The 12,446-nt window shown below is 49.2% G+C and overlaps 1 protein-coding gene across 1 annotated transcript in view; it reads left to right on the forward strand.

Moving 5' to 3' along the window:
• Positions 1-12,446, forward strand: part of RBFA (ribosome binding factor A) — a 93,744-nt gene that overhangs the window by 32,620 nt on the left and 48,678 nt on the right. The window contains exon 2 of the mRNA XM_085606987.1: positions 10,655-10,694. Within this exon, the coding sequence (XP_085463113.1) occupies positions 10,655-10,694 (40 nt within the window). The remainder of the gene's footprint in view (positions 1-10,654; positions 10,695-12,446) is intronic.

Genomic DNA, 12,446 nt, shown 5'->3' on the forward strand with positions numbered 1-12,446 from the left:
CATCAAACAGCCAATATTTATTTGACCTGCACTAATTGAAACTTGTATATTGTGATTGACCTATTTATTTTTCCAATCAGCAACTAAGAGAAAAAGATAAAGAAAGAATATTTTCATAATTTTTACGGTGTCGAGTCGTTTTTGGAACGGATGCACGCATGGTTATTGTATGGGTATATTGTATGCTTAGCACTGCGCCTGTTTCCTGACCACTCGAGCCAAGCTGCCACAGTGTGTTCGGGGAGTCCACCACCACCCCTTCTAGTGTGGGAGTGGGCGTTTCCAACATAAATTGGTGTTCAGTGGTGGGATAGAGCTGTGCCTACATATACTCAACAATAACTGTGGGTAGTCCATAGGCCTACACCGGGAGTTTTCTCACAGCGGCCTTCCTAATTGTGGGTTTTTGTTTTTTCCAAATTTACTCTGGTGGTGGGAGGAGGTATTACTAAAAGTACCACCCTACATTGTTACTGCACAAAACCTGTCCTCTAACCTGAGTGGGCAAGATGGAGTTTGTACTAGAGAATCTAGAAACGTACACTGTGGCCCAACTCAGGGAGTTTTGCCAGCGGGAGGGGGTGTACTGTCCCCCAGGAGCAAAGAAGGGTGCACTCCAAACCAGCTTAAGGGCTTGGGGGGAGGCACGCCGAGAAAGCAAGGCTGAGGAGGAAGACAGGGATGGAGAGCCTGACCCCGAGGGGGCTGAGATGTACCAACCTGAGGTGGGGAACCTGTCAGCAGGGCCCAGGACACTTTCTAGGAAGGGCAGCACTGTCTCTAGCGGGGGCTTATCCAGCGTGGAGTTAGCAGATCGGAGAGAGAAAAGACAGCTCACATGGGATTTAGCAAAGCTGGAGAAGGAGAAGGAGGAACAGAGGTTGGCTCATGAGACGGAGAAAGAGAGGATGGCTCATGAGATAAGACTGAAAGAGATAGAGCTTCAGATCTTAAGAATTGGGGCACCAACTGTTCCTAATGGTGGCAGCAAAGACCAAGAAATCACCAGGGAATCCAAACCTTACCTGCCAAAGGACATAGTAGCTAGCTATGGGGCGGGTGACGACATCTCCAAGTGGCTAGCAGCCTATGAGGTCTCGTTGAGGGCCCATGGGGTTCCAGTGAAGTATTGGGGAGGAGGATTGTATAGGTACATGCCTCCAGCTGGTAGGGATGCTTTATTGGCCCTCGAAGAGGATGAGCAGACCCACTACCCCACCATGAAACTGGCGCTCATCAGAAAGTTTGGACTAACACCTGAAAAGTACAGACAGAAGTTCAGGGGTAGTCACAAATTGGGCACACAGAATTGGGTGGACTTCCTGGACTATGCAAAGAAGGCAATGGAAGGTTGGATTCAGGGCAGTGAAGTGAGGAACTACGAGGAGTTGTTTGACCTAGTACTGAAGGAACACCTGCTCGAGAAATGTTTCCCTGAACTGCGGCAACACCTGGTGGATAGCAAGCTGACCAGTCCCCGGAAGCTTGCTGAGGAGGCGGACATTTGGGCTAGTACCCGGGTGTCCACAAGGGGGACTGGAGGGGATACTCAAAAGGCCGGACAGGGCGCCCCCCAGAAGAAAGAGGGAGGGGAAAAGAAAAAGGAGTTCTCCAAAGGCCCCCAAAATAACTTCCAAGGGAAGGGAACAGGATTCACCTCTAAGGCTAACCCACCCAGAAACCCTAATCCTGGCCAGAGTCAGCAGCCAAGGGTTGTCCATTGCTACGAGTGTGGTGGCGTTGGACACTATAAAGGAGACCCGAAGTGTCAGAAACGATCACCCCCTCCCACTGGAGGAAAGACCCCCGGAGTAGCTAGTGTAGTGCTCGGGGAGGAGATGCCCTTAACTAAGGGAAGGGAGTGGGCGGGTGTCACTCTAGTGTCCCTGGGAGAACGGGAGATGGTTCCTAAGATCCAGGTGCCCGCAAATACCGCAAAGTATGGGCAGTGGATCACCATCAACGGCCAAAGAGGGGAGGCTCTGAGAGACACAGGAGCCAGTATGACTATGGTGCGTAGCCAACTGGTGTCTCCAGAGCAGGTAATTCCCGATGTACTCCACCCAGCCGCGATGGCTGACGGCAGAACAGGTCACTATCCAGTGGCCGAGGTTCCCTTTGAATGGGGGGGGGTTGCAGGTTCACTTCGAGTTGCCGTAAGCCCTGCCGTGCCAGTCGATTGTCTGCTGGGCAATGACATGGAGCACAACGCTTGGAAGGAGGTGGAATACCGGACTCACACCGAGATGCTGGGTACACCTGACTGGGCCTGTGTTAGCACAAGGTCCGAGACTACCCGAAGAGGAAGTTCATTCCGGCTGGAGCCTGGAACAAAGGCCCAGCCAGCTGCCAGTCAAGGGAAGAACCGAGGACAGGAGGAGCCTGCCTCGGCGTCTCCACCCCGTAGGACGGATAGGCCACCGGAGGTGGTGGACCAGGAGTCTGCGGAGGGGGACGTTACCAACCTGGAGGACCTACCCATCCCGGCCGAGTGGCACGTGGAGGGAGGGCCGTCCAGGGAGGAATTCTGCCAGGGCCAGAGGGAGTGCCCTACCCTTGAGGGGCTGAGGCGACAGGCCGAAGCCCAGGCAGCAGGGAACGTTGAAGGGAACTACAGTGTTTACTGGGAGGATGGCCTCCTCTACAGTGAACCCAAGGCACCCCTACATGGATCGTCACGAGCCTTGGTAGTTCCTCAACGTTATCGAGCCTTCCTTTTGGAGTTGGCTCACGAGATACCATTGGCAGGACACCTGGGGCAAGACAAGACCTTCGCCCGTCTTGTCCCACACTTTTATTGGCCTCAGATGAAAGTGTCGTCCGATACCTACTGCCGGACATGTGTGTCTTGCCAAGCCAGTGGGAAAACAGGGGTGAAGCTGAAAGCTCCCCTGGAACCACTTCCTGTCGTTAGCACCCCCTTTGAAAGGGTGGGCATCGACATTGTGGGTCCATTAGATCCACCAACTACAGCTGGTCACAGGTTTATCCTGGTTCTGGTGGATCATGCCACACGGTACCCAGAGGCAATACCTCTGAGGACCATAACAGCACCTGTTGTGGCTAGGGCCCTGATGGGAATCTTTACCCGAGTGGGTTTTCCCAAGGAAGTTGTGTCTGACAGGGGGACCAACTTCATGTCAGCATATATGCGGGCAATGTGGAAGGAGTGTGGAGTGACCTACCGGTTCACAACTCCTTACCACCCCCAGACCAATGGTCTGGTGGAAAGGTTTAACAAAACCTTAAAAGGCATGATCAGAAGTCTGCCTGAAGGCCTGCGGAGGAAATGGGACGTCCTCCTACCCTGTCTACTCTTTTCTTACAGGGAAGTGCCACAGAAGGGAGTGGGCTTCAGCCCCTTCGAGCTTCTGTATGGGCACCCTGTACGTGGACCTCTCAACCTGGTGAGAGACGGATGGGAAAGAACTCCCAGAAAGCTTCCCCAGGATGTGGTGAGCTACATGCTGGCCTTCCGGAGCCAAATGGCTAAGTTGTGGAAGCAAGCTTCTGACAACTTGGAAGCCAGCCAAGCAGTGATGAAGGCGTGGTATGACCACAACGCTCACCCGGTGGAGTTGGAGCCTGGCCAGAAGGTGTGGGTGATCGAACCAGGAGAGCTTAGTGCCCTTCAGGATCGCTGGTCAGGACCCTTTGAGGTGTTGGAGAAGAAGGGTAAGGCTACCTACTTGGTGGACCTGAAGACCCCTCGTTAGCCCCTGCGGGTGCTGCATGCCAACCGCCTCAAACCCCACCACGAGAGGCCCGAAGTCATCTTGATGATGGTGACTGACGGAGGAGAGGACGTGGAAAGCGAGCCTCTCCCTGATCTGTTTGCGTCTCAGGAAAAGGATGGGTCGGTGGAGGGAGTGATTCTCTCCCCATCTCTAACTCCTGAACAGCAGGAGGACTGTCGCCAGGCCCTGGGGCAGTACTCTGCGTTGTTCTCCCTTGTCCCGGGTAGGACTCACCTGTGCGTCCATGACGTGGACACAGGAGACAGCCCACCTGTGAAGTCCAAGATCTACCGGATGTCAGACAAGGTGAAGGCCAGCATTCATAGTGAAGTCACTAAGATGCTGGAGCTAGGAGTGATTGAACCTTCTAGCAGCCCCTGGTCCAGTCCGGTGGTGTTAGTACCGAAAGCTGCACCACCGGGTGCCCAACCAGAACTGAGGTTCTGTGTGGACTACCGGGGACTGAATTCAGTGACAAAAACTGATGCTCATCCGATCCCTAGGGCGGATGAATTGATTGACCGGCTGGGAGCTGCCCAATATTTAAGTACCTTTGACCTTACTTCAGGGTACTGGCAGATCTCTTTGACTGATGGAGCAAGGGAAAGGTCAGCCTTCTCCACGCCCAATGGCCACTACCAGTTCTGTGTGATGCCCTTTGGGCTCAAGAACGCACCTGCCACGTTTCAGCGCCTGGTAAACCAGATCCTCACCGGAATGGAGAGTTTCTCTGCTGCTTATCTGGATGACATAGCCGTCTTCAGTAACAGCTGGGAGGATCACTTGCGTCACCTGCAAGCTGTTCTCCAGGCCCTGAGACAAGCTGGATTGACGATCAAGGCCAGCAAGTGCCAGATCGGGCAGGGGTCGGTAGTGTACCTTGGACACTTGGTGGGTAGGGGAACGGTGCAACCCCTCCAGGCGAAGATCGAGGCCATCATGGCCTGGGAACCCCCCAAGACACAGACTGAGGTCCGAGCATTTTTGGGCCTCACGGGATACTATCGCCGCTTCGTGAAGGGGTACGGTACCATCGTAGCCCCTCTCACGGAGCTCACGTCCAAGAAACAACCTCGACGGGTAGTCTGGACGGAGGCTTGTCAGCAAGCCTTTGAGAAATTGAAGAAAGCCATGTGCGAGGCCCCGGTCTTACGGGCCCCAGACTTTTCCAAGAAGTTCATTGTCCAGACAGATGCATCAGAACATGGCATTGGGGCAGTGTTATCGCAACTCAACGAAGAGGGTCTGGATCAACCCGTGGTCTTCCTATCCAGGAGACTACTTCCCAGGGAACAGAAGTGGAGTGCAATAGAGCGTGAAGCCTTTGCAGTGGTATGGGCTCTGAAGAAGTTGCGGCCATACCTGTTTGGCTCGCACTTCCTAGTTCAGACCGACCACAGACCCCTTCGTTGGCTGATGCAAATGAAGGGGGAGAATCCCAAGTTGTTGAGGTGGTCTATTTCCCTACAGGGGATGGACTTTCAGGTGGAACATCGGCCTGGAGTGGACCACGCCAATGCAGACGGTCTCTCAAGGTATTTCCGCCTTAGTGATGAGAACTCCCAAGGGGTTGGGTAGCTCTCCCCACTTTCAGCTGGGGGGGACGCGTGTTAGACCTGTCAGCCCTTTGGGTGGTCCCTCCTCATCATTATTTATTTTGTCCCACTTTTGCCTCAAACCCTGTTTGAATTTTTCCTTTTTGGGGAACCACCAGACTTTTTCGTGTTGCTGCAGATTCAGGGAGCCATTTTAGCTACCCCTGAAACTTCTGTCTGAGGGCCTGAAGCACAAAATGGTGGCCACCTGTGACATCACCAGCATCCACTGGAACCTACCAGCACCTTCCAGAACATTCCAGGAGATTCCAGAACTCTGTGACAGTTGGAGACCGTTTTAGAATGTTGGGAGGATAAGAGAGGCAGTTGGCAGTTGGAGCTGGCAGTTGGCACCTGACTGGTGAAGAGAGAGGAGCACAACCGTGAAGGAGGAAGGAGTGAAGCAGCAGGGGTGGAAACTTGTGCCTGGAGTGGGGTCCATAAACCCACCCTTGATACTTGTCCCTACTGATGGATCCCAGCCTATAGCCCTGTGTGGGAAGAAGACAGAAGAAACTTATCCTAAGGACCTGGACAGCAGGAACAGGCCTTAGAACCAAGAAAACAGCAAGATTCTGACCTGAGAACTGGTTTCCCTGGAGTCCGGCGTCGAGTAGCCTGAAGACCTGGAGCCCGAGGTGGAGAAGCGGCGCTGACTGAAGTAGCAGACGTCGTACCCGGAGCCGCCTGAGGTCGTGAGGGGGCGCCGACGGAGGTCGTGAGGAATACCAGAGGTCGAGGAGGAAGTGAACCGAGGTCGAGCGAGCGGCGTCATCGGAGGAGTGAAGTCCGCCCTCCGGAGTCGTCGGAGACCGAGGTAGAGGAGCACCGGAGGTCGGGAGTGAGGATCGCACTCCGGAGTCGCCCGGAGCCTGTGAGGAGGAGCACCGGAGGTCGGGGGTGAGGATCGCACCCCGGAGTCGCCGGAAGTCGACATCGAGGCCAGGCCGGCCGACGTCATCGGAGCCGAGAGCGCCATCGGACCGGAGCCGCCCGAAGTCGACATCGTGAAGAGACTGCCCGACGCCGTCGAATCGGAGGTCGAGATCGAACCGAGGCCACCGACATCGGACCGGAACCGCCTGCCGGCGTCGTCAAAGAACTGACATTGTGCCGAGGCCGCCGAGACCGAACCGGAACCGCCTCACGGCGTCGACACGACTCCAGCGGCGTCGGAACATCAGAAAAAGGGCAGTAAGTGGAGTAGAGGGCGCCTAAGGCCCTGTGGAGACCTGAGAGACTGCTCTAAGGGGCTAGGGAGGTGCTGAAACCAACCTGACTGTGCAAGGGGTGAACTGGGACTAACCTAGAGAGGTTGTGTGGAGAGAGAAAGCCAGGGCACTGGTATTCCCCCCTTTGATCTACCTCAGTTAGGCCTCAGCCTTGTCCCAGCCAGGGAGTAGCCCCCCTCAAGCCTTCCACAACCCTACAAGCTGTGCCTGGGCCAAATCAGCCCATAAGAATTGAAGTGTCATCTGATTACATGAGTGTGGCTGTATACTTTTAATTATTTATTGGGGATACTGTATTTATTGAGTTTTTACCTATTTATTGCTGCACTATATTTATAGGTCCACAGGACTTGTTGGTGTACAATATTTATTGGTACAGTATTTATTGCCTCAAAGTATTTAATTGTCTGTATATATTGCACTTGTATTTATGCCCTGTTATTTATGATCACCCCTATTTATTTCATCAAACAGCCAATATTTATTTGACCTGCACTAATTGAAACTTGTATATTGTGATTGACCTATTTATTTTTCCAATCAGCAACTAAGAGAAAAAGATAAAGAAAGAATATTTTCATAATTTTTACGGTGTCGAGTCGTTTTTGGAACGGATGCACGCATGGTTATTGTATGGGTATATTGTATGCTTAGCACTGCGCCTGTTTCCTGACCACTCGAGCCAAGCTACCACAGTGTGTTCGGGGAGTCCACCACCACCCCTTCTAGTGTGGGAGTGGGCGTTTCCAACAGAAAGTTGACTTCTTTAATAGCTAGAGATGTATTTTCTCTCCTACGTTTCTATTTGAATGATACTCTCCTTATACTCCTTCCTCTGCTTCCCTTAGCATGTACTCTATTCTAGCACATGCCAGTCTACCTCAGACTCTGCTCTAATTCAGTTAACTATCCATACCTCTCCTTACAAATCATAAACTCTCACTCTGAATAGCCATTTCTGCAGTATCTAACCTTTCCTAACCTATTGATCCCACTCGTAAATCACAAATTCTCTTTCTGTGTAACTTCTCCTTCCAAACTTACAAAATCTAACCTCCCTATTTATTTGCCCCTTTTTTTCCACTGGCATGAATTCAATCTAATAATCACATGTAACCCTATTAACTTAATCAACCACTGGAAACTCAAGGAAATGTTTAAAAGAGTTTACACAGAGCACAGGACTAACCCGACAACCAACAAATATACAACAATAACTAACTAATAACTGGGTTAACCACTAACTTTGCATTACATGGTAGAGTACTTTCTGCCTTAAGGCGCTTCACTGCCACAGCAGGGGCAATTAAAGTTCAACATGATGTCTAGTCTTTCTCGCCTCACAGTTTCCTGGCCTACTTGTTGTCAGAGAAGGTATACAAGCTAAAACTCTTACTTGGATTGCAACTTTCCTCCCCGGATCCTTTCCCCAGTAAAATTTATAGTAACGGTCCTGAAGTTCTTCATACTGAAATTTTTCTTAGGTACGGTAACGGTTCTTATATAAAACGCCTGGTCACACAGCTGAATCTTGCTCATGCTACATTAAAGTGCAATAAAATAAAAAACACATTGTTTTGTATATACCTGATGGGGTAATGGAACTCTTGCGATTTTCACCATGTTCCTGTGTGCCTTACGGGTATATGTTTGAAAAGGTGTTGGTAGTAGACTGGCCTATTGGGACGTTCTGAGTGCAGTACATTAAGTTTGGGGAAGAGTAGAATTAATGCAGTGCATTAACATTGATGTCGCAGAGGATGTAAAGACATATGGAGCCGGATTCTGTATTGACTGTTATAAGGAAAGTTGTTGTTGATTGTGTCAGCATAGTGCATATGTTTGAAACCTTTCTTGGGCTGGGCATGGTTCTGAGATATGAAAAGCATCCTCCAATAATTTCACTTTAATCTGGCTGCGATGTGGGTTTAGCCACAGAGACCCGCAGAACTGGGTACATCTTTTGGATACATTTCACCCCATGTCCATTTTTAAATGGTAAGCGATCTTTGAGGTGTTGAGTCATGTTTTGAGGACATGGACCAATTATTCAAGGAAGAGTTAGATTAACAGAATTATCAACTTATTTGAGCTTACATTAATCAGCTCACAAACGTCTATAAATCATGAAAATAATTAATTAGAACAAACAGATGTGCAGAAAAACCACTAAGTATTATTACAATATATTTATTTAGTCATTTAAAGGAACAATCATTAGAGGGTCAAGAAGGTAGGAGAATGTTCAAGGGAACAAGTAAGAAAGAGTGCTCAAGTGTATATATAGGAGTCAAGAGAGCTCAAAGTGTGTAGAAAAGTAAAAGGCATGTATTTACATGACTGTACAAAACTGATATCCAATAAACAGTTAGATGCAACCTGGCCACATGCAAATTATTCATTTGAATTATATTTTCTAAAGTTGTAAAGAGAGTTTCCTTAAGGCTGTAAACGGGGGTAATGGGGAAGGGGAATTGGTCCCTCTACCGCACCTGGACCAATTTCTCCTTCCCCACTATCCCTTTTTACAGCCTTACGGAAACTCTGCACTAGACTCTGCACTCAATCGGGAAGAGTCACAAGTGCTGGTGGTGAAGTCCCTCTGATGGGTCTAATGGGAAATCTGATGTTGCAACATTATGGGTTGAATAGTAGGAGCAATTTAAGAAGTCGGTGCAGGGTCCTGTGCGTTGTCTCCACCAATAAAAGATATCTTCATTTGTTTTCGCAATCATCTTTCGCATCAGCAGTGAGTGGTCGTAAAGACGACACATTGCCGATACTACACCTGCTAACACTACCTTAAGAAGTCATCAGCACTTTATGAGCAGCTGCCCTTGGAGCCATGTCCAGCTTTTTTTTTTATAGTTGAGCTGCAATCTGACATTTACAACCTCACACAGAGATGTATCCTTATTGATAAACCCATACAAAATGTTTTTCTCAACTTCTCTGCCATTTAACTAGATCCCTTTTGCTGTTTAACTGTGAAGTGTCATCAAATATTCAGCATAAATTCAGCATACGTTTCCATTCAATGGTTCTCAGCCATTTCAAAATACAAATGTGTATACATATTTTTCTAATGTGACACAAAAACAAAGGGGTTGTGCCTTTATCACATAAAAAGCTTGTTAGACAAACAATTGCAATTTTTCTAATTTGATATTTTAAATTTCTTGCATTCTAAGGGAAAAAAATAAAATTCTCTCGCTCTCATTCTCTCTCTTTCTCTCTCTTTCTCTCTCTTTCTCTCTCTTTCTCTCTCTTTCTCTCTCTTTCTCTTTCTCTCATTCTCTCTCCTCTCTCTCCCCTCTCTCCCCTCTCTCCCTCTCTCCCCTCTCTCCCCTCTCTCTCCTCTCTCTCCCCTCTCCCCTCTCTCTCCTCTCTCCCCTCTCTCCCCTCTCTCTCCTCTCTCTCCTCTCTCTCCTCTCTCTCCTCTCTCTCCTCTCTCTCCTCTCTCTCCTCTCTCTCCTCTCTCTCCTCTCTCTCCTCTCTCTCCTCTCTCTCCTCTCCCCTCTCTCTCTCCTCTCTCTCTCCTCTCTCTCCTCTCCCCTCTCTCTCCCCCGTGTATATTCGGTTCAGAGTTTGCATAGGAAGAGTTTTTTGTTTTGCTAATAACTTTGACACTGTTAGACATATCTGCAAAATCTTCTTCCACCTCATCCCCTTCCTAGAAAGGGTTGCGTTCGTGTGTGACGCGCGGACTAATAAAACCAAAGAGCAGAGAAAGTGGGAAAGCTGAAAGAGGCATGACAACCCTTGGTGGAAAAAGAACACATCAAACCTCTTGCGTTTTTAGAGCCCCCTGATGTGCATGTGTGAATTTTTCTACTGTGAATTTAACATGTTTCTGATCTTTCTTGTGACTGAATGTTTTGTTTCAACCAATCATGTACTGGAGTTTTGAACAGTTCGGTTATCCTTTTCACAGTCCCCAAACTCAAGCAGTCTGCCTCTTACGGTTTGGTGGAGGGTTTATTGATGGCAATGTATTATTTGTACTGTTTAATTTTGGTATTATATCTCATTAAAACATGCCCTGTTTTTGCTTTGTTTTTCCTACCCCCCACTATCAACCAAAAAACAGGAAGAAGTTTTGGTATGCTGGGCCCACAGTAGGACAACTTGTAAGTAATGAATCTATTATAACATGCAAATCAAAGAAACATTTATATAGTGTTAACATGCTTTTGTCTTCAAGGTTCTTGTTTCTTAATGCGCCTACACATCCTGCATTTGTTGTGAAAGATTTAAGAGGAATTCTTTGACCCGTTGCAAAGATTGTAAAGTAAAGAAGAGGACATTTATTTTATTATAAGCTCCCGTATATTTCCTCATACCAGTGACGTTGGGACGCCAGAAGGCACCTTCAATAACAAAATAATGTCGCTACTTGTGTGTTTACAAAGAAGCAGGGCTCGAGTCTGGGTACCACGTGGGTGGACGCCGTCCCCCCACTTATTTTACCAGGTGGACGCCGTCCCCCCTGTCCAAAAGCTGGCCGCATTGAGGTCTTCAAAAACGTGAAGGAGCTGTATGGAAAGATTGCCGAGGCTTTCAAGACTCCCTTCACAGAGATGCGTATACTTTTACCACTAAGTATGGTTGGTCATGGATTACACTGGGAAGGAGCATGGCAGCTGCCAGGGGGCACATGCTGGTAGCAGGTGTATTTGGCTACAAGAAGGCCCCTTAGGAAAGAGAGAACTTTCATGATGTCACTTCCCGTCGTGACGTCACTTCCTGTGACCACCTAACTTGGAGCGTCCCTCCACTTCTTTTTTTTTTTTAGGACTTGTGCCCTGCAAAGAAGTAGTAAAACACACAAAATGATGGACGGAATGTTGCACATTGGCAAAACATTCAACCCCAGTCACAGATCTGGGTTTAATCCATCGTTATTTTGCTCACCACACCACCCCAGTTCAGACATGGCCATATGCAAATCAGTCTTGATCCTGTGCCTCATGGGAACAGTCCAGCCCGAACTGCCAAGCCATGTCTTCCCTGGACCAGAGTCAAGCATCCTAGCACCGGTTTCGGGGTTTCACCCCTCTTCAGCCAGGATAGCTTGACTCCAGTGGTGTAGTGAGCACGGGACCCACGTCTGGGCATACCCTTTCCACATAGGGTGGACAGCAAAACACACAAAATGATGGACGGAATGTTGCACATTGGCAAAACATTCACCCCCAGTCACAGATCTGGGTTTAATCCATCGTTATTTTGCTCACCACACCACCCCAGTTCAGACATGGCCATATGCAAATCAGTCTTGACCCTGTGCCTCATGGGAACAGTCCAGCCTGAACTGCCAAGCCATGTCTTACCTGGACCAGAGTCAAGCATCCTAGGACCGGTTTCGGGGTTTCACCCCTCTTCAGCCACGATAGCTTGACTTCAGTGGTGTAGTGAGCACGGGACCCACGTCTGGGCATACCCTTTCCACATAGGGTGAACAGCAAAACACACAAAATGATGGACGGAATGTTGCACATTGGCAAAACATTCACCCCCAGTTACAGATCTGGGTTTAATCCATCGTTATTTTGCTCACCACACCACCCCAGTTCAGACATGGCCATATGCAAATCAGTCTTGACCCTATGCCTCATGGGAAAAGTCCAGCCCGAACTGCCAAGCCATGTCTTCCCTGGACCAGAGTCAAGTATCCTAGGACCGGTTTCAGGGTTTCACCCCTCTTCAGCCAGGATAGCTTGACTCCAGTGGTGTAGTGAGCACGGGACCCACGTCTGGGCATACCCTTTCCACATGGGGTGAACAGCAAAACACACAAAATGATGGACGGAATGTTGCACACTGGCAAAACATTCACCCCCAGTCACAGATCTGGGTTTAATCCATCGTTATTTTGCTCA

This window comes from Triturus cristatus, chromosome 5_2 (genome assembly GCF_964204655.1).
Source record: "Triturus cristatus chromosome 5_2, aTriCri1.1, whole genome shotgun sequence".
In the NCBI taxonomy this organism is placed as follows: domain Eukaryota; kingdom Metazoa; phylum Chordata; class Amphibia; order Caudata; family Salamandridae; genus Triturus; species Triturus cristatus.